This window comes from Anolis carolinensis, chromosome 1, assembly GCF_035594765.1.
Source record: "Anolis carolinensis isolate JA03-04 chromosome 1, rAnoCar3.1.pri, whole genome shotgun sequence".
Classification (NCBI taxonomy): domain Eukaryota; kingdom Metazoa; phylum Chordata; class Lepidosauria; order Squamata; family Dactyloidae; genus Anolis; species Anolis carolinensis.
The window spans coordinates 251,548,299-251,570,358 of NC_085841.1; the positions used below are offsets into that span (position 1 = coordinate 251,548,299).

At 38.4% G+C, this 22,060-nt stretch overlaps 1 protein-coding gene across 8 annotated transcripts in view; it reads left to right on the forward strand.

Moving 5' to 3' along the window:
- The window catches only part of kalrn (kalirin RhoGEF kinase), a 627,264-nt gene that overhangs the window by 408,391 nt on the left and 196,813 nt on the right, over positions 1-22,060 (forward strand). For all 8 annotated transcript variants that reach the window (XM_008109458.3, XM_062971761.1, XM_062971850.1 and 5 more), the window contains 2 exons: positions 6,716-6,911; positions 12,141-12,307. In XM_008109458.3, coding sequence (XP_008107665.1) covers positions 6,716-6,911; positions 12,141-12,307 — 363 coding nt within the window. The remainder of the gene's footprint in view (positions 1-6,715; positions 6,912-12,140; positions 12,308-22,060) is intronic.

Consider the following 22,060-nt stretch of genomic DNA (forward strand, 5'->3'; position numbering starts at 1 on the left):
CATCAATATCAAGCATGTTCTGTTCCATCAATATCAAGCATGTTGAAGCATAGTCATAGCAGCTGAAGTCACCTTAAATCCCCCTTGGAGAAACAGTTATTTTATTGACTGCAAAAAGTGAGAAGAGATAGGGTCACAAGTACATCTTTATATCTGTCTATCTGTCTATCTATCTATCTATCTATCTATCTATCTATCTATCTATCTATCTATCTATCTATCTATCTATCTCTGGGAGACTGTAGGGCTTCACTGCATGCAAGCAAAGCTCTATGGAATAAGGATTACCCCTTTCCCTTCCCTTTATAGAAATGCTCCTCTTCAGTCTCTGTGTGACTATCAGAGCAGCTGTTCTTCCTGTAATTGATTTAATTCAATGTTTGAAATATGAAACATTTAGGGAAGCTAAAACACTTAATTTTTCATTGACATTGAAACTCCTACTTGACTTTTGATGTGAACAGATTTTGAGTGGGCACAGGGTGCTGTGTTTCAGGTTGCCTGTGCAGAACTCAGTGTTTCCCAATCCAGATGTCTGCCAGTATTCTGATTTGCCTTTGTATCAACCCATTGCTGAGGGGAAGGGAGTTTTTTTTTTACATCAGTACAGAATGTGAAGTGGCACACATCATTGTAAGACTTTGAATTTTACACCTAGACCTCAGGCGCTACTCCTCCAATTCAGAAGGATGGGAAAGTTGCAATAGTAAATGAAATTTTCATTATCTCTACTTCCTCTTGAAAATCTGGTACTATGAATACCTTTGATCTGCACCATTTTTCTGGCTTCTAGCTCCAAATTTTCTGAAGACCATTGTATATGTAGTGCAGTACCTGTGTTTGTGCTTCCTAGAGTCCTTGGTTCCTACATTTATCATATTTTTGCAATCTCTTTCAGCAGAACAGTGGTGCCTAAGCAACTGTGTACATTAATACGTTGTAGAGTTTTCTTTTTCTAAGCATTCAGGCTTTGGCACAATTTACCACCCGGGGTAACTGTGTGCAAGACTGAATGCCCCCCAAAAGAGAACTCTACAATGTATTAATGTACACAGTTGTGTAGGCACCACCATTCCGCTGAAAGAGATCGCAAAAACATGACAAATGGAGGAACCAAAAACAGCATGCATTTTACCTCACCTTTCAGTTAACCACCGTACTTAGTAGTATAGTTATTTAGGTCTTTTCAGTTAGTGTTGTACAGTCTCCTTCCTTATTCTCTCTACCATCTGCTGCCAAGCACATCCCTAGCACTATATTATTTGCATCCTTTCTGTCTTTATTATGTCTCCAAAGAAAAGCACGTTTTGTGATGAAAATTTTGTTTCCATTTCTTTAGACATTTGAAAAAGTTGAGCAGTAGTGTCCATTCATTTATTTACTTCTTAGCTGATTTACAATATTCTGTTAATTAAAAATGATGCTGAACCATTCATCTCATTCCACCTGGTGGAACCTACAGCCAAGGAAGCAAAATTAATAGAAACAACTAGATCCCAACAGAGATGAATTAAGATTCAGATTTTATGAACTTTGTACAATTATAACAACTCATATTATTTTGTGAAGCATATTTCATTTTAATGGATTTTTAAAATCACTGGCAATGCCAGAATCTTAAAAATCAATTTTCATAGTAGCAATTGTTGGCCAACTTTCAATAAAATAATATTTCCCCCCGTCACTGTGCTGGAAACTGGTTCTTTCTTCTCTCTTATCTCTCAGCTTCATTTGTAACAGATCTCATCCTCTGGGACCATCTTTTGTTGAGTTCTGCTACTGCAGCCTTCCCAAATCTGGTGCCAACTTCTGATTGCCACAGCCAGATTTTTTTTTTATCGTGTCAGGAGCGACTTGAAAACATACTGCAAGTTGCTTCTGGTGTGAGAAAATTGGCAGTCTAAAGAGATATTGTCCAGGGGACACCCGGATGTGATACCATCCTGCTGGAGGCTTCTCTCAAGTCCCCGCAAGCTAGAGCTGACAGATGAGAGCTCACCCCCTCATAAATTTGCACCGGAAACCTTCAGGTCGGCAACCCAACCTTCAGGTCAGCAGTTCAGCTGGCACAAGGTTTTAACCCATTGCACCACCGAGGCTCCTTGCCACAGCCAGATGAATGATGGTCAAGGTGCTGGGAGATGTAGTCTATATGGAGATTGGAGGAGAGTTTACATTTAAGTACTTTAAAGCCCGAACCTTTCCCCCTTTTGCAGATTAAATCTGGGAGACCATCTCTCTCGTCCTCAGTTTATATATTTACCTTTTGAGCTATCTTGGTGGTATAAAATGACTTTTCTAGTTCATTATGACAGACTGAGTTTTATTATCACCTGAACACAGGATCTATCAACAGGAATAAGTTATTCATTCATAATTGTAAGTGATTGAACCACTCAGTGAGATGGTTCAATTTGAGAGATGACAATTCACCTTGACCTATCCAGTCAGTTTTATGGCTGTACTAGAAGTTTTAAACTTTTCAACCATTTATCAGATGTAACATCAGGCTGAATCAACATGGCTGCTGAAGTAGCTGTTCATATAGCTTCATGAATAGATAAAATTGGCCATCTCTTTCAAACTCAAGTGTATATAAAAGTCACAGTAACAAAATAGCTGCAACATCAATAAAAATGCCACAAAGTAATGAATAATATTTAACTGTCTCCATATTTCCTTTGTTGATTATTAATGTTAAACAAGACAATAACAGGGTTTCATAGGGTACTGATTACAGGAAAAAGGTTAGAATCACAATGTTTTGCATAATGCTTTTCTTTTCTCTCCTTTCCTTTTTGTTATTTTACAATTTGTCCTGAGTATACCAAAATATGAGTTTGCTCATTTTGAAGTGATAATAGTGTATGTACAGACACTACACATCCCCCAGAATTTCTTGAAACAAGGGAGAAAATTTAATTGTAAATAAAACTTTCCTAATGGAGTACTGCTTACCAGTGTTGGATCAGTACTACTACCTATTTTGCCCAGTATAAGTAAAAAACAGAAACACTAGAGGTTTACCATTTTAGATCTCTAGTAAAACTCTGGCAGCACAGGTACAGCGGACCCCGGTGGCGCAATGGGTTAAAATCTTGTGGCAGAAGGACTGCTGACTGACAGGTTGGAAGTTCGAATCTGTGGAGAGCGGGTGAGCTCCCTCTGTCACCTTCAGCTCCCCTTGCGGGGACATGAGAGAAACCTCCCATAAGGATGTTAAAACATCAAACATCCAGACATCCCCTGGGCAACGTCCTTCCAGATGGTCAATTCTCTCACACCAGAAGCAACTTGCAGTTTTTCAAGTCACTCCTGACATGAAAAACCAAAAAAAATCACAGATGCAACCTGTTACTAGCCATTACAAGCAGCTTTTCTCCCTCTTTTGTCTTTTGAGAGATTTTCTGCAGTAAAAAAATAAAACAAGCCAAAAAGTGGTGAATAATAGTGATAATGGTGATAGGCCGGGCTGTGGTGCAGGCTGGTTAGCAGCCAGCTGCAACAAATCACTCTGACCAAGAGGTCATGAGTTCGAGGGCCGCCCATGCCTGCGTCTGTCTCTGTCTCATTGAATGTTCGCCTTATATGTGCAATGTGATCCGCCCTGAGTCCCCTTCGGGGTGAGAAGGGCAGAATATAAATACTGTAAATAAATGAATAAATGAATAAATAAATAAATAAATAAAGGCATCAGATTGCTTTACCAAAATTAGTTTTGATCTTTTTAAAAGCATTCCCTTATTTTTCCTCTTCCCTTGTTATGGCTATTTACTGCTGAATTTGGGCCAGAAAGTCAAGTAGTTCCTATCCAGTTCTAAAGCACATCAGAAAATGTGATTTCAATAGGTTGCTTTTGCATATATCCATTTACTTGAAACTGAATTCTGCTCTTGCATTATACATATTACCTGATTTTGTACATAGTCAGGATCCTATTGATGCAAAAAATGGTTGCGGGAAAGGTTAAAGATATCTACATTTGACTGATGTTTTATACTTCCATGCAGAGTTAAAGATGGCCAATATCTGCTCACAAGAATATTGACTCTACTTATAGGTGTACTGATCTGTGCTTTTAAAAGAGTAAAAATGCCTGGGAAATATCTTCCCATCCCCTTCATTTCTTTTTTTACACTTGAAACTCAGGTCAGCTCTGACTTGAGTAATCACAGCACTAGTCACTAGTGATGTGTATTCAGGGTAAACCTTGATCTGTTTCATGTCCTGGCTTTCCGTTTGACCCCCAATCCGTTCCTACTGAGCCTCCTGAAATTGGGAGGGCAGATATTTTTTTCAGTTTTCGGTGCCAAAAGATATATTTTCTTGTGGCCCATTATTGGGTAGGGGGCTTCACACCCGGGCTTCCTTTCCCAGCGTGAGCGTTTGGTTGGGGTTTGCCTCACCACCTGGGGAGTCGAAGGGCTCCCTGGCTGGGGCTGAAGACCCATCACATTTGCTGCCGGTGACCTTGCTCCACAACCCAAAGCGTAGGCCCAAAGCACCTGGGCCTGCAAGGACCTGCAGCTGAATAAGGAGCACTCCTTACTCGGAGGTCGGCTGCAGGCCCTGGCAGGCCGGGGCACTTTGGTCCTACATGTGCAGCAATTGATCCGAAAAACAGGCTTAGAACTGGTACCCGCTCCTGCCTGCCTTTCGTATCAAATTATTTTCGTGGACGGAACGAAATGGAAACACAAATCAACGGATGATACAAATACTGGGCCCACGACTATTAGTCACTCATACAGTGGCTAATATTGTACTTTATATGTGCCGAATAGAATCTAATTTATCAGATTCCTTCAATTACACATATACTTCGGTTTAAAATGGTCTTATCTCTAGGACTTCACTATAATAAACTTTATAGCTCTTAGATATAGATATATAGGGTTTGCAAATATTACAAAGGGAAATGCACACACACACGCACACACACAGATTTCTAGATAGATATAAACATAGATATATAGGGCTTGCCAATATTGCAGGAGGGAAATACACATATATAGAGAGAGGATTTGCAAGCGTTTCAGGGGGAAATGCATGTGTGAAATTAGTATATGTGATTATAAATCTATATTTAGCTCTGAATTGTTTATGTAGGCATTTAATGTTTGCCTGTTACCATGTTGGAATTCACATGAGTCCCCATGGGGAGATAGGGCAGGGTACAAATGAAGTTTTTTTTTTATTATTATTATTATTATTATTATTATTATTATTATTATTATTATTATTATTATTAATTTATTGTTAATACCATATTGTTTTTGTTGACCCTACTTTTCCACTTACAGAGCTAGTTTACTGTTTTTCTGTGAAATACTGTAAATGTTCAAAAACCTTTAACCTACTGATGCCTCAATATAATTTCATTGGGATCTATTTTCATTTTGAAATTTACCAGTAGCTGCTGCATTTTCCACCCTCGGCTTATACTCGAGTCAGTAAGTTTCCCCAGTTTTTTTGTGGTAAAATTAGGTGCCTCGGCTTATATTAGGGTCAGCCTATACTCGAGTATATAGGGTATATCAAATGTATTTCTTTTATTGTAATCTGTTTCTACCTTAATCTACACTGTGCTATTTATTTGTTCTTTTTTTAAAAAAAACTTTTCTCTTGTGCCTTTTAAACTATAACTAAAGTGTGGGATTTTTAGTTGCCTTGAGTGCCTACGGGGAGAAAGGCAGGGTATAAAAAGATATTATTATTATTATTATTATTATTATTATTATTATTATTATTATTATTATTATTATTTGCTGTTGTTGTAACCTATAAAGTCATTTCCAACTTAATGGTCGTTCTAATGTGTACCTATCACTGGGTTTTCTTAGCAAGACTTGTTCAGCAATGCCTTTGCCTTTCTCTGAAGCTGGATTTACACTGCCATATAATCCTGTTTCTGAAACCAGATTATCTGCTTTGAACTGGATTATAAGAGTCTACCCTGCCAGATAATCCAGTTCAAATCAGATAATCTGGATTCAAAAAATTGATTTATCTGGCAATGTAGATGGGGCCTAAGAAATTTGACTTGCCCAAGGTCAACCAATGGTGTTTCCATGGCCAAGCAGAGATTCAAATCGTTATTCCAAGAGTCATTGTCCAGTGTTCAAAGCACTGCACCATGCATTTATCATGCTATTTCCTAAGATATTGTAACTGTAAAATAATTTTTAGCTATTCTTTCTTGGTCACCAGAGTTGGGAATATAATAATAATAATAATAAAACTTTATTTATACCCCGCCACCATCTCCCCAACGGGGACTCGGGGCGGCTTACATGGGGCCATGCCCAGACACCATACAATATAACAAAATAAAACAACATATCATAACACAATATAACAGTGCAAAAATAATCATATACATTACAGCACAAATCAGAGAAAACAGTAAAAAACAGGGCGGGCCACATGAACACTTAATTAAAAACTCGGGAGAGAGAGACGTAGGAATAAGGGGAAACAGGGAAATAAAATGGTGGAGCAGTCTAAAGGATAAAAACCAAGGGGAATGGCCAGAGCAATATATTACATTTACTCCCCAAAGGCACATCGGAAAAGCCATGTTTTTAGATCTTTCTTAAAGGCTAACAAGGTGGGGGCTTGCCTAATCTCAGTGGGCAATGAATTCCACAGTCGGGGGGCCACAGCTTGTTTTTCCTGTGTTGTTTATCCTGTGTTGCTTGTTTTGACTTTGAAGGTGACAGCTGAATTAGATGCCTGGAATGAGGACTTGCTAAGACAAATGAATGATTTCAATACTGAGGACTTGACTCTGGCAGAGCAACGTCTACAGCGACACACAGAGAGGAAGTTGGCTATGAACAACATGACCTTTGAGGTCATCCAGCAAGGGCAAGATTTGCATCAATACATCATGGAAGTCCAAGCTTCAGGTTTGTGGAACAATACTCTGTGGCATATAGAGCTTCACAAAAAGATCTTCTTTCTCTTGACAGAAATCAGTATAAAATGAATTAAATCAAGAGCTATTTGATTCTCTATCCACAATAATGATCTTTTCTAAGCCAAGAGAAAAATATATGCAAGTATTCCAGATGTTCACGAAAACTAATCACACCAAAAGACAATAAGAGCATAGCCAAGACAAGAGATTCAGCATTTCCATTTAGATTGGGTTTACTAGCTGATGAAATAGTAAGGGAAAAAAAGACTCAGATTTATTTTCATTTTCAGTTGTTTCTTTCCTTTAAGTCTCAGATTACCATGCTTTCACATCTACAAGAAAGATTCTCAAGGAGCTGGGAAAAAAGCAAGTATCCCCCTTGCTCTTTCATGCTGTTGTGCTAACCAACTATGGGGACAGACACTCCGTATAACAACTTGCCCTATCAATGCATAAAAAATAAATAAATGAGTGTTTAAGAGTCAACTTCCATTAAAGATTTTTCTGACCTACTTATTGTATGAGTTTTGCCTGAAAGAGCACATTTCCTGAAAGGAGAATCAGGAAAATAAGATTTTGCCTATGGAATTGACATCTCCATCTAGTCACTGAAATCACAGTGGACATATGGAAGGAAATCCTACATATTTGAGGAATCTTTATGCACTCCCAAGTTACTTAAGCTGCACAAAGTGCAAGGAAATTCAATAATGTGGCAAGGTAAAGCATTGACATCTTGGGATATGTGGTTTGGTAAACAGCTGAACTGAAAACCACATGGAAGTGAAAGTGCCTAATTCATTGGCTTTCCTGGCCCAAACAAAACAATGTTTTTCTTACCAAATAAGGTAGAATTATTATTGAGCTTCACGTTCAGAGCCTGGTAAGCTAACCTCCCCTTTGGGAACAAGGTTCTTTCAAGATGTCAGGCATTGTACATTTGTTATAATTAGCTTGCACATAGTGTTGTATCCTCAGGACTTTTCCAGCACGAATGTCTTTGATCTGACTGCATTCACAATTTTCAATCACACACACGGCTGGTGTATTTCTGATTGCGATAACTCCTCAGTGGCAATCAGGAAAAAGCCTAGGATATCAAAGGGTGGCTGTGATCCCCTGTGATGAATGAGTTGCCCTTTTTGTCGTGTCACGTGTCACAGGGTAGCCGCTTTAAGACACGTTTCTGCCATTCACGGGGACAAGGCAGCAGCTTGTCAAATGCCAATATTTGGTAACAGATCTATTTTACCTGTTGGTTTTAATTAATTTAATTTTAATTTAATTTAATTTTAATTAATATTTTGATTAAATTGATCAGCCTATTCTAATGCAATTAGAATATTAAGTAGACAGTTTATTCTCTTTTATTTATTTATTTATTAAAAGAGAATATACTGTCTACTTAATATTCTAATAGAAAAGTTTATTCTCTAAGTGCAGACTTTTCTAAATATCTTTCTAGGTTACCATGCGGTATTATCCTTGTATCTGCGAGACTGGTATTCAGAGTTTCATTTCTCCATGTCCTCTCTAGGCATTTTTATAAGTCCTTCAGCACAACTCTATGGTAATCTGGGGTCAAATGTCCTTTATTTCGATAGGGCTCACTGTTATCCATGATTTCACATAGCCACAGAAAGTCTATTACAGTAGAGCAGGGGTCCCCAAACTTTTTAAGCCGAGGGCCGGTCCACAATCCTTCAGACTGTTGAGGGGCCGGATTATCATTTGAAAAAAAAATACAAACAAATTCCGATGCACACTTCACATGTCTTATTTGTAGTGCAAATTTAAAAATGAAAACAATTTTAACCAACATACATTTATCAGGATTTCAATGGGAAGTGTGGTCCTGCTTCTGGCCAATGAGATAGTCAAGTTAATTAGGATTGTTGTTGTTGTTGTTGTTGTGTGCCTTCAAGTCATTTCAGACTTTGGGCGAGCCTAAGTCTAAAATGTATTTATTTATTATTTATTTATTTACTACACTTGTATCACACCCTTCTCACCCCAAAGGGGACTCAGAGTGGCTTACACATTATATGTACATACAATATATTATATTATTAGCATAGCACAATATTAGCATTATATATTACTATATTGAACTATACCACTATACTATAATATTATTAGTAATATTATATGTAATATAGAATATATAATTAATATTATTATATGGTATTATTATTAGTGTTATATTGTATTACATTATAATATTATTATCAATATTATATGTATATACAATATATTATATTATAAAACTGAGGGCGGGGGCCAGGTAAATGACCTCGGAGGGCCACATCCGGCCCCCGGGCCTTAGTTTGGGGACCCCTGCAGTAGAGTCTCATCCAAGCCTCGCTTATCCAAGCCTCTGGATAATCCAAGCCATTTTTGTAGTCAATGTTTTCAATATATCATGATATTTTGGTGCTAAATTCATAAATACAGTAATTACAATATAACATTACTGCGTATTGAACTACTTTTTCTGTCAAATTTGTTGTATAACATGATGTTTTTTGTGCTTAATTTGTAAAATCATAACCTAATTTGATGTTTAATAGGCTTTTCCTTAATCCCTCCTTATTATCCAAGATATTCGCTTATCCAAGCTTCTGCCGGCCCGTTTAGCTTGGAAAAGTGAGACTCTACTGTATCTGCTATAGTTACAAGGGTCACACTTTCATACAACTTTTATGTTCTGCCATATATTCTACAAAATCATTGCTTAGTAACAGGCCTGAATCCAGTTGAATTGGCCTTCAGTTTATTCTGCCACAGTCACGTTTTTGCTTGTTCTTGTCTCATTGCCAAGTACATATCTGTTCTTGCAACCTTTTTTGACTCCCTTGGAACACCTTCCTTTTCAGTGTTTGCCCTTTTAACCTGTGGGAACCCAGACTAGAAATCAGTGGTGTTTTAATGGATGATTCATACATGGGTCAGCGCTCTTCCTTTTTCAGAATTCTTGTGATCCATTCTTTGTTCCAGACAATGCAGCCTTCACTCATGAAATAACTAGTACTATTTTATTTCCTGGCATAATTCAGGAAACGTCATGATACCACATTGGTGTTAATTTTCTCCATGCAATTTGCATTCTGGTATCATTTCTATCTTACTTACTTACTTACTTAGGCGATCCCTTGTAGCTAGAGGATGATGGTCCTCCAGGTGGAGTGTCTTGGCGGTGGATCCGTAGGTGGCTGTGGAGACCTATTCTTGAACACATTGGTTTCCAGACTAAAGGCGGTCCCATTCAGGGTTGGCTTGACGTGCCTTCCTCTTGGCACATTTCTCCCTTAAGCCCTCTATTTGTGCCTCTTTCAGTTCTGGAGCACTGCTGGTCACAGCTGACCTCCAATTAGAGCGCTCAAGGGCCAGGGCTTCCCAGTTCTCCGTGTCTATGCCACAGTTTTTAAGGTTGGCTTTAAGCCCATCTTTAAATCTCTTTTCCTATCCACCAACATTACATTTCCCAATCTTGAGTTAGTAGTATAGTAACTGCTTTGGAAGATGGTGTTCAGGCATTCAGACAACGTGGCCAGTCCAGCAGAATTGATGATGTAGGAGTATTGCTTCAATGCTGGTGGTCTTTGCTTCTTCCAGCACACTGACATTTGTCCGCCTGTCTTCCCAAGGATTTTTCAGAGGCAACGTTGATGGAATCTTTCCAGGAGTTGAGTGTGACGTCTGTAGATAATCCATGTTTCGCAGGAATATAGCAGGGTTGGGAGGACAATAGCTTTATAAACCAGAAATCCCTATGGATGTCCCAATTCTCAAACACTCTCTGCTTCATTTGGAGAAATGCTGCACCCGCAGAGCTCAGGCAGTGTTGTATCTCAGTGTCAGTGTTGATTTTTGTGGAGAAGTGGCTGCCAAGGTAGCAGAAATGGTCAATATTTTCTAATGTTAACACCATTAAGCTGTATTCCTGGCATTGCAGAGGGATTGGCTGGTGCCTGTTGGAAGAGCACTTTGGTTTTCTCGATGTTCAATGAGAGGCCGAGCTTCTCGTATGCTTCTGCAAAGGTGTTTAGAGTGGCTTGTAGGCCTACTTCTGAGTGCGCACAGACTACGTTATCATCAGCATACTGGAGTTCTATAACAGATGTTCTTATGACCATGGTTTTGGCTTTCAGTCTGCTGAGGTTAAATTACTTGCCATCTGTTTGATAGATGATTTCCACTCCAGTGGGAAGCTTCCCATCAACAAGATGAAGTGTCATAGCGATGAAGATGGAAAATAAGGTTGGGGCAATAACATAATCCCTGTTTGAGACCTGATTCTACCTTAAATGGGTCACTTTGAGAGCTATTACTGTCCAAGACTGTTGCCATCTAGTCATTGTGGAAGAGACGCATGATATTTACAAATTTGTCAGGGCACCCGATTTTTTGGATGATCATTTATATCATAGGCATGTTTCTGGTGCCAAATGTTGCTTTATTTGAGAGGAAAAAAATCTGAAGCATTGTACTCTTATATGATAATGTGTGCTGTAGAGTCACTGGCTGCAATGAAACCCTATACAGTAGAGTTTCACTTATCAAATATTCACTTATCCATTGTTCTGGATTATCCAACGCAGTTTGCCTCCCGCCCCGATCCACATCTGTTTCTCTAGACAGCAAGGATTGAACTTTTATGGATTTAATTTCCAACAATGTTGCTACTGTAAGTTCATTTTATGCAATTCTATCTTTATTTGTAGTCAATTTGTTAGTAGCCAATGTTTTTTTAGTCAATGTTTTCAATATATTGAGATATTTTGGTGCTAAATTCATAAATACAGTAATTATTACATAACGTTATTGTGTTTTGGACTGCTTTTTCTGTTGATTTGTTGTTAAACATGATGTTTTGGTGCTTAATTGTAAAATCATAACAAAATTTGACGTTTAATAGGCTTTTCATTAATCTCTCCTTATTATCCAACATTTTCGCTTATCCAGCGTTCTGCTGGCCCGTTTATGATGGATAAGTGAGACTCTACTATAATAAACTAGAATACAGCATCTGCCAGATTGCCCTCTCAGTACTTCAGACATCTGAATTAGTTTATTATCTAAATGTTAGATGGTTTTGTATTAAATTTCAAAATTTTGATCACTGTTGTTGGCTACAGCACTTTCCTGTGTCATTCTTCTTAACCCTCATAGCACAAACTGTCTACTTTTCTATCTGAGGACATTTATTTCATTGCAGGCATTGAACTAATCTGTGAAAAGGACATTGATCTAGCAACACAAGTGCAAGAGCTACTGGAATTCCTTCATGAGAAGCAGCATGAGCTGGAGCTCAATGCTGATCAGACACACAAACGATTGGAGCAGTGCCTTCAGCTCCGGCATCTGCAGGCAGAGGTCAAGCAGGTTAGTGTTTTCACTACTGCTCTCTGGTTTTATTGGCATGAAATGTTACACCTTGCTGCTACACATGGAGGCTGTTGAACTCCTTGTCTGCACCATACAAAATCTATCAGACTCTAAGTTTGTATCAACTTCTGTAACTATGCTTCATATGGTCCTGGGTCTCAGAGTAAATGAAAAAAGGAAAATTTCTCCTTGTGTGAAAGGTTTCTTAAACAACTTTATTTTTTATATCCCGCCTCCATCTCCCTGAAGGGACTTGGGGCGGCTTACATGGGACAAGCCTGATCCAACAAAGATTAAAACCAAACACAGATTAAAACATATCTCAGTAAAATCAACAACATTACAAGAAGACAATAACATAAAAACAGCATCATCAACAGCCTATAGTCTGAGCAGTAATGGGTAGTGCATTTAGCATACTTGATCTTCAGATGCTAAATAAATCAGCAAATGAATATTTCTTTAGTACATGTTATGGATATAGTTTCTGTAGTATCTTTGTAAGTATTTTTAAAAATACCATATCCAAAGCAAAACAGTCAGAGCTATGAATTGCCTTGCTAATTATGTAAGATTGTCTTGACAATTGTGTAAGCATGGTTGGATTTAATATCCACTACAGAAACTGTTACTATAAAAACCACAACTTTCATTTTTTTAAAAACAAAACATGGCTTTTAGTCATCTTTTCATGTAGGATAGATTATTTTATGCCACAAACTAATTTATGCCAGTTTCTCAAACGAAGTCTCATAAACCAGAAGAGATTTTAAATGGGATAAAGGCTTGGATCTTTAGTGTTGTTCATATTCCTTAGCATGTAGCGGCTTCTGCACCAATTCTCCATTGCTTGCATTTTGCACAGAGTAACATCTTCTCTTTCTCCATCCATTACGTTTTGATAGCGTTGACTGATGCTCTGCCTGGTTAAAGAAACCTAAAGCTTTGTAATCCACATGCTTACATGAACCAGCCTTGAATCCACCGCTTAACTTATGGAAGTGGCAGATAAACTGTCTTTTCCAGTTTCATATAGTTTCTCCTCAGAGACACCTCTATTGTCCAGTTTGAGGTAGTATAGGCTATACTGTTAGGGCAGTACAATTTAGAAGGGATGCTCAGCCTCCTTACTATAGACAGCTTGATGATTAAGTGCATAAAGTTCTGATAAAGCTTATAAAATATTTGAAACAATTCCATTGTTTTAGAAGAAACACAAAGCTTGGTCAAGATATACTGTGCCTCTCTGTCTAGCAGAATATGCTCTTTTTCAATTGTGAGCAAAACCACTGTGGTGGAACGAGAATTCATTAACTGGGGGGGGGGGGTGTTTCTTTTGTGAAATGTCAAAAGACTACAGCTGCTGTGAAGTTACAACTGTTTATGGAAATGTTAGTAACACTTGCATGGTTCTCATGCATATACAGACTAGGAACATGTTGTCAGTGGTAAACTCCTTTTTTCAGAACTAGACATTTGGTATACCTGAATAAAAAAGCTGGAGAAGACATACTGTGTTTATGTATTGAATTCTAATAAGCTGCTTTATTTGCATGCAATGAATGCCTAGGAAACTATCATCAGAAGGTTTAGGATTTAATTTTGGAGATATTGCTTGCAGGAGGACAAAACAGATTTTTAAAGATTATGGTGTGAAATGTCGTATCGCCTCATATTGGAACATAAACTGGACAATAAACGAAATAGCTTTAGATACAGCTCACACTGACTGCTGTGTATGCTAAATGTAGCAAATTGATCAAGAGTCAAGTATCAAAATGTTATTTCAGTAGATCCAGCACATGGTAGTGAAATGGCCTGTGTGAAATGGTCCATTTGCCCAACTTTCATTCAGTCTTTACTCCTGCTCCCCATTGCTCACCCATAATTCTGTGTCACATCTCCATTCAACCAACTTTCTTAGTGTGATGCTATAATCATGTGTTTTCTGAATGTTCATTTCCATAAGAATTTCAAGACTCTGATTTTCCTTTTACAAGTGAATGTGATTATCTTGCCAAATAGAGAAGGGAAAGTCAGAGACTGTTATCAATTGAATTGTGTATGTATGTTAATCCAGAAAGATTCTAGATGGAGTAGTAATTATGTCCAAGCTTCCCTCTATAATTAATACTAATTGTGTTGTAGGTAAAGGTAAAGGTTTACCCCTGACATGAACTCTAGTCTTGTCCGACTCTGGGGGTTGGTGCTCTTCTACATTTCTAAACTGAAGAGCCAGTGTTGTACTTAGATGCCTCCAAGGTCATGTGGCTGGCATGACTGCGTGGAGCGCCATTACCTATTGATCTACTCACATTTGCATGTTTTCAAACTGCTAGGTTGGCAGAAGCTGAGGCTAACAGCAGGTACTCATTCCACTCCACTGGGCAGCGGTTTAAACCGCTGATACATCATCAAATAGAAAGTAAGATTCAAAGGAAAGGAGGCAGATGCCCACTTGAAACGGTGTACAATGGAGATGTTTACTACTGGGAAAATAAGAATAGTATTACCTGTAGGATCCCATGTTGAAAAGTATCTGCAAACTGTCTGGAAGCCCATGTGGAGCACATTAAAGTCTTATGAAGATTTGTAGTGTTTGCTTGTGGCTGTAACTAATTTTGAACCTTCCTGTTCTTGATTTGATTTAGGAACTCTCCCTTGTTGTACATGATCTGCTCTGTAACATTTCCTACTAACTAATTCCTTCATATTTTAAGGGAAGGCTATTGTTTTAATAGATGTGAATGAGTCATATTATTTCCATTGTGTTCTTTCACCATCTATGTAATTTAAAGACAAAGCAAAGTGCCATTGCTTTAGGGGTGAACTTTCTGACGACTGCAAGAGAGATGTTAACAGCTGTGGTTCATTAGAGTTTCTGTCGCTTTATTGGGGAACCTTCTCACTTGGGTGCTTTTCAGTGAACCCATGTTGAGAGTTCATTTTATTTGTTCAGCTGAATACTTTAAAAGTCAATTGATTATTAACCTGTGAATTATTGCAGCTATAACTTTCCCTGGAAAGCACTGGGTTTAAATATATCAATGCCCTGTCATAAAGTGGCTGGATTTGGCTTCCTGTGGGATGAGTCATAATCAAAATCACTTAGTAAAATTGGAATCTATATTGATTTTGGCATCATCTTCACTTCCAACCCAGATCCACATGGGCTTCACTTTCATTGTAGGATTTCATGAAATGATGAATGGTCTTAAACTCATTACCAAATTGCCCTCGCTCCTAGGAACACAGGAAGAGTGGGCTGCCACCAACCTGTTCTTGGTGCTAGCCCTACTTAACTTTTGCTGATGCAGTAAAAAGCCTGAAAAGGCTATAATGCTTCCATATGGTTGCATTTTAACATAATAGCAATTGGAAATCCCGGAAATTATGCGGGTTTTGCCCTTGTCTCATTTAAGAAAGCTTTTCTTTTCAATAGTATACTGCTTTGGCTTGAATGTCAAAGAAATGAGTTGATATTTGGAACCACTGGAAACAAAGGAAGTGCAGTACATGCCAGGCCTTTTCCAACCCCACTCACACTTCATAAACAGGGATTTAGGTTTTTTTTTAAAAAAAAAATAGTATGAGAAAGACATTATTGAGGGTTTCTTTCCCCAAGGTTTCTTCAGCTCTGTTGCACTCTTGACCAGACACTAGTCGTATGTGAATGCCCTTTCTGTTTCTAGTAGCCTGTCAGTAGTAGTTGCATGAGAAAGAGACATCGATGAGAGTTGCGCTGCTTCACAACTTTAGGAGTTTATCACACGAGGCAAGCAAATCAGGCTTATAGCATAACCGTAGCAACTTGCCTTGGATGTATCACATCACATCATTCCTTTCCTGCCATATTTCTGGGAATATTTTATTTTAGAAATATAAATTATTTATTAATTACCTCCTCTTATAAAATAAATGCTTTACAACTGTCTGTCCAAGCCCAGAACAGAAGGGGAATGACTCCATGAAACAAGTCCCACAGTTATCTTGCTGTAATTGCCATTTACAAGCCTGGTGTTATAAGCTCCCAAGTTAAAAAGAAGAGTTGGCAGAAACGTAGGAAACAAAACATTTGGAGAACATTGTATCCTTGCACCACCCACTCCCAAAACATGCTAGCCCCTCTGCCAAGGATAAGGAGCATCCTGGGCCACCCAAAAACATTCTAAGGATCCGTCAGAAATTGAGAAGAAGACACTTTGTCAGGAGGGTCATGAGTTTTGAAAGCCTGAACGGTGGAGAACTAATGGGTTTAATCTGCCCGTAAATCTTTGTAGTCCCTTTACTGGGGGAGTTTTTAATCCCACTCTTAATTATAGAAATGTAAGTTGTACCTGATTGCTTTTCCTGGCCACGAAAGTGAGAAGTATGCACTTTTATATACTCTTGACTACATTTACAGCAGTAAACATAGCCCATTGATTTTTGATGGAAACTCTTTAAAAATTGAAAAAAGTAAGACAGATCTCTTGTTGGAATGAGGTTAATCCCTTCTCTTTTGCTTCTCAGGAGATTACTCTAACATTTTCTAATTGTAGTAGCTTAAATTCTCTTCCCTATAATAGTGATCAGCACAGCTACAGCTATCCTTGGATCGGCTAGACAAAATTCACTTATAAAGAGCTTTGCAAAATAGAACATGTATTAACTTTTCCAAGAAGATGTAAGTGTAATTAATGTTTCCTGAATATGTGAAAGAGAAACTGAGAATTTAAATAACAACAACTGCAGGACATTTACCAGCCAAACTTCCTCTCATGCATCCAGAATTTTATCCACTTTGGCTATCATCACAACAGAGAGATAAAAAGGAACAGATGGATAAGGAGAAAAAAATTATGGACTCCTCTCCTGTTAGTGCTTCTGCCTTTTATGGATTAAGTATACTTTATCCATAAATGTGCTTTACAAACTTTAAAAACAACAACAACAGGGCTCAGGATTTTAAAGAAACATTTTGCCATTAAAATATTGCCGATATTTTGAATTCAAAAAAGCAAAAAAGCGCATACCTTTTCAATTTTTCTCAGATCCTTCTCCCATCCATGCTCCTATCACCTGTCTGTCTGAACATAAAGGGGGAAGAGTAGGACACTATTCCAGCATGTTACATTTTCAAGGTTAAATTTACTTGTTGGGATTTTGTGGCACAGTACAGGAAATAAATAGCTTAATTTATCAGTTTAATTGGTACAGAGATAGGTGAGGAAATGCCTGTTGTTAAAGCTGAGGAAGCCCCAGACCAAAGAAAGGTTACTTTTTTTTGGACTATGATTCACAGACTATCCTATGACTTTGCAAACTAGATTAAAACAGTTTGGGAACCAAATTAGGTTTAAATGGAAGGGATATTTCCCTTCTATGATCTGTGCACTGTGATCTCCTATAGGTTGTTAGCTACTGCCATACTAATTAGCAATTTATGTTACAAATCCAGACCATCTGGTTGTATGGAACAGTTCAAGGGTTTTATGAGAGGAATATTACTTATCAAAGACATTATCAGTGTAAATCAAGAAATTAGGCATGGGTAAATGTTCCATCTCTGCTGATCTACATCCTGACCCTTCATTTAATGATTTCAGATTGATTCTCAGAGCTGTCCCTGAGTTCTAAAACTAAAGGCTATCTGTGATAATTTACGGTTGTCCCTTTCACTGTTCATTTATTCTTTGTGTCTGTTTAAGCCAGTAAAAAGTAGTCAGAAAAAGTATTGATCACGAAGGAACTGACAATTTGACCAAGCACATTCTATATGCTTGGTATTGATTAGTTGTACTAACTGTGTCTCCCGTAGTAATTAAATAGTAGTGAGGCTGGTTATTATTTCTTGGTCCTGAGACAAACTAGCTGGATGGAATGAGGAAAATCAGAAATTACTGCATGACCTCTGTATCCTCACAGGATACCTTCCTAGACTTTGCATGGACATGTAAAACTGCAGCTAAAGTGAACCTTATTGAAAGGAAGAACATCTGGCACATGAATAGAGTCATACTGGAGGACCTAAAGCATGCTTAGAGAGGACCTATTTTGTCAGGCATGAATAAAGTGAACTGTGGATACCAGTCCCACTGATATGGTGGCTGTGCTGCACATAAAATGGTGCTGTTTGACAGAGCAAGAAACTGCCTAGATAAAGGGCACATCTAAACAGGCCAAATGTGTCAGGAACCTCATGGTTGCCATTGCTGTACTTACTGCTTTTTTATTTTCTTGACTGTTTAAAAAGATCCAGATGACATTCTGTTAATCAAAGGGTTCTTTTAGCATATTCCTTTCCCTTTCTATTTTTTATTGTTGATCACTACATCCTGCCCTTCTCAGCCCAGCAGCCACCAGTCTCCTATGGAGATCAAATTGAGGAAGCCAGCAGTTTTTTTGAAGGAAACTGCTTCTCCTCCTCCTCCTCCTCCTCCTCCTCCTCCTCTTCCCCTTCCCTCCTCCTAGGAAGGCCCTATCTACACTGAGCTAGCTTCAAACTGCAAGGGTTAGACTACAACAACCCACAAAAGCATGTGAAAGAAAGCCCTTAAGTCAGTATTTCGCAACCTGGGGGTTGGCACCCCTGGGGGAGCCACGAGGGGGGGGGATCAAAGAGGTCACCAATTCACAGTGCCCTCTGGAGGTAGGTGAACTACATCTCCCCTAAATCACTGACAATTCCTGCCAAATCCCTCCATTGTTTTCTGTTGGTAATGGGGGTCCTGTGTGGGAAGTTTGGCCCAATTCTATTGTCGGTGGGGTCCATGGGGCTCTCTGATTGTAGCTGAAGTATAAATCCCAGCAACTACAACTCTCAAATATCAAGGTCTATCTTCCCCAGACTCCACCAGTGTGAATACATTTGGGCATATTGAGTATCCGTACCAAGTTTAGTACAGATCCATCATTGTTTGAGTCCACAGTGCTCTCTGGATGTTGGTGAACTATAACTCCAAAACTCAAGGTCAATGCCCATCAAACCCTTTCAGTATTTTCTGTTGGAGTTCTGTGTGCCAAGTTTGATTCGGTTCCATTGTTGGTGGAGTTCGGAATGCTCTTAGATTGTAGGTGAACTATAAATCCCATAACTACAACTCCCAAATGACAAAATCAATCCCACCCCGCAACCCCACCAGTCTTCAAATTTGGGCATATTGGGCATTTGTGCCAAATTTGGTCCAGTGAATGAAAATACATCCTGCATATCAGATATTTACATTACGATTCATAACAATAGCAACATTACAGTTACGAAGTAGCAACAAAAATAATGTTATGGTTGAGGGTCACCGTAACATGAGGAACTGCATTAAGGGGTCATGGCATTAGGAAGGTTGAGAACCACTGCCTTAAGTGTTCAGCGTAGATGTATCCTAAGTAATTCTGTCTACTTGCAAGATTCTCCAGTGTCCATTGCCCCAACAGCATTTCCTACAAAAATGTTTTTAAAGGTGATATAACAATTGCATTGTTGTAGTGGTGTATAAACTGCAAAATCTGTGCCATATGTGATCAGGGCAAATAGCTGTCAGCATGGAGCCATCTTCCTCCCCTAGTGCGGCTGCTCTTTGGCTTTTGTTATTTATATTCTGTTAATCTTTAGATGTAAGTCTTTTGGGACAGAGCTCCTATTTTGCTTGGTTTCTGCTAAAAAAAATATCTATGTGCACCAATAGGTAGCTTAAAGGGAGCACACACCCCCCCCCCCCCCCAGCTAAGCCAGCTCCACTGGCTGCCGATATGCTACCGAGCCCAATTCAAAGTGCTGGTTTTGAACTATAAAGCCCTAAATGGTTCTGGCCCAATCTACTTGTCCGAACATATCTCCTCCTATGAACCAGTAAGATCACTAGGATCATCTGGAGAGGCCCTGCTCTCGGTCCCACCTGCCTCACAGGCGCGGCTGGTGGGAACGAGGGACAGGGCCTTCTCGGTGGTGGCTCCCCGGCTGTGGAACACCCTCCCTGGAGATATCCAACAGGCTCCTACCCTGCTGGGATTCAGAAGGGCCATGAAAACATGGTTATGTGCCCAAGCTTTTGATGAGTAAATGACAAAGTTGACATGGCCTGATTTAAGGATGAAGCATGAGGATCTTGGATGAATGGAATTAATTATATATACGTTTTAAGGTTTTTATAATGTGTTTTAACAATGTTATTAATGAATCTGTTTATATTGTATTGTTTTTATGATTGCATTTTGGGCATTAAATTTTGCCAATTTTTGTAAGCCACCCTGAGTCCCCTCGGGTGAGAAGGGCGAGGTATAAATGTTGTAAACGAATGAATGAATGAATAAATAAATAAATAAACAGTGCTATATAAATAACATATGATCATAATTTACTGCTAGGTGGCTTCTAGCACCACAGGATAAACTTTGTCTGTGCCATGGGAAAATCAGTCAATCCTCTAAAATTCCCAGGCATGTCCGCTTTCCTGTGTTAAGTAGGAAAGTGCCTGTTGCAAAACTGCAGCATTAGATCATGATGAGCCATCATGGTCATTCATTTGTTCCAGTTAATTGTACAGGCTTTTATATACTGCACAGAGCACCAGTACAATATTTCAGTGTTTTGGTTGAAGCATGAGAACTCCATAATGTGCTTTAGAATCTCAAGCATCTTCTTCACAACAATAGCATGTACTGTTAAAAGGGAGATTCCAGATAAATGAAAAAGGTTAACCCAACTACTGAACCAAACAGAATATTTCATTTTGTTTTATTTCTTACCATTTATTTGCAATAGATGCTTCTTTTTGATTTCAACTAATGACAACTAGTTTCTTTCTTCTGAAGGGTTGCAATTGCTATTTTTAAAATGCTACCAAGGAAGAAAAATGAGGGGTTTTTAAAAAATGCAGTTTGATGAATCACAATTGGAATAGATGTGTGGGTTGCAGGAAGACTGTTGAAGCAAAGCTATTATATTTCAAAGCCCTGCATATCATGAACAACATTTGATCATGCATTAAAGGTTGCATCTGATGGTGATATACATTCATCAGTTTCTACAATAGATAGAACATGAAAGGGGAAAAAACCATATGTTTTGGAAATAATGAAACCTTATTTTCCAACTAGCATGGAAAATGATTCCAAAAGGTTTAGAAAGATATGCCCAGAAGAGTAAATATCCAACTTGGGACATTATTTTCAGAAATAAGTTGCATTCTTCCCCATTAAACAACAGATGGCAGATGGCAAGCGAGCCATGTGTGGTGCCTAAGGCTCTGTTATGTGACCCACAGGCACTTATTAAAATCTTAGGACTCTCTCTTCCAATTAAAATCATGAAGTAAGTTTCTAGCCCTCAGAGGTATGAAGAGGTGCTTTGAGATATAATGTCAAACTGTTACACAGCTGGTATCAAGGAAGCAAATAAAAAGATGCCCCTTTATTGATCCCATTAGTTCTGCATCCATATGTTAACATTTTTTGGGAGTCAGAATGCATTCCACACATTTAATGTATCGGTTTGAGCACATAAAATAGATTTATAAAATATTAAAATCAAAGTTAAATATGGCATTTCCCATATATGTTTTAGAAGGTCCTGACAGCCCTTCCTGCTAGTCTTTACTTCCTTCCTATATTAACTGTAAATATGTACTTATAATATGACACATTGATGTTGACAAGATAGCTTCACCTAAAGGAATAAAATTAATTTGCTTCTGTGTTTTATCCCCCATCCTAAAATTCAAGCTGTGCTATCTTGTCTAGAAACAGTGGTGTTTTTAAAGAGAGAAATATTTT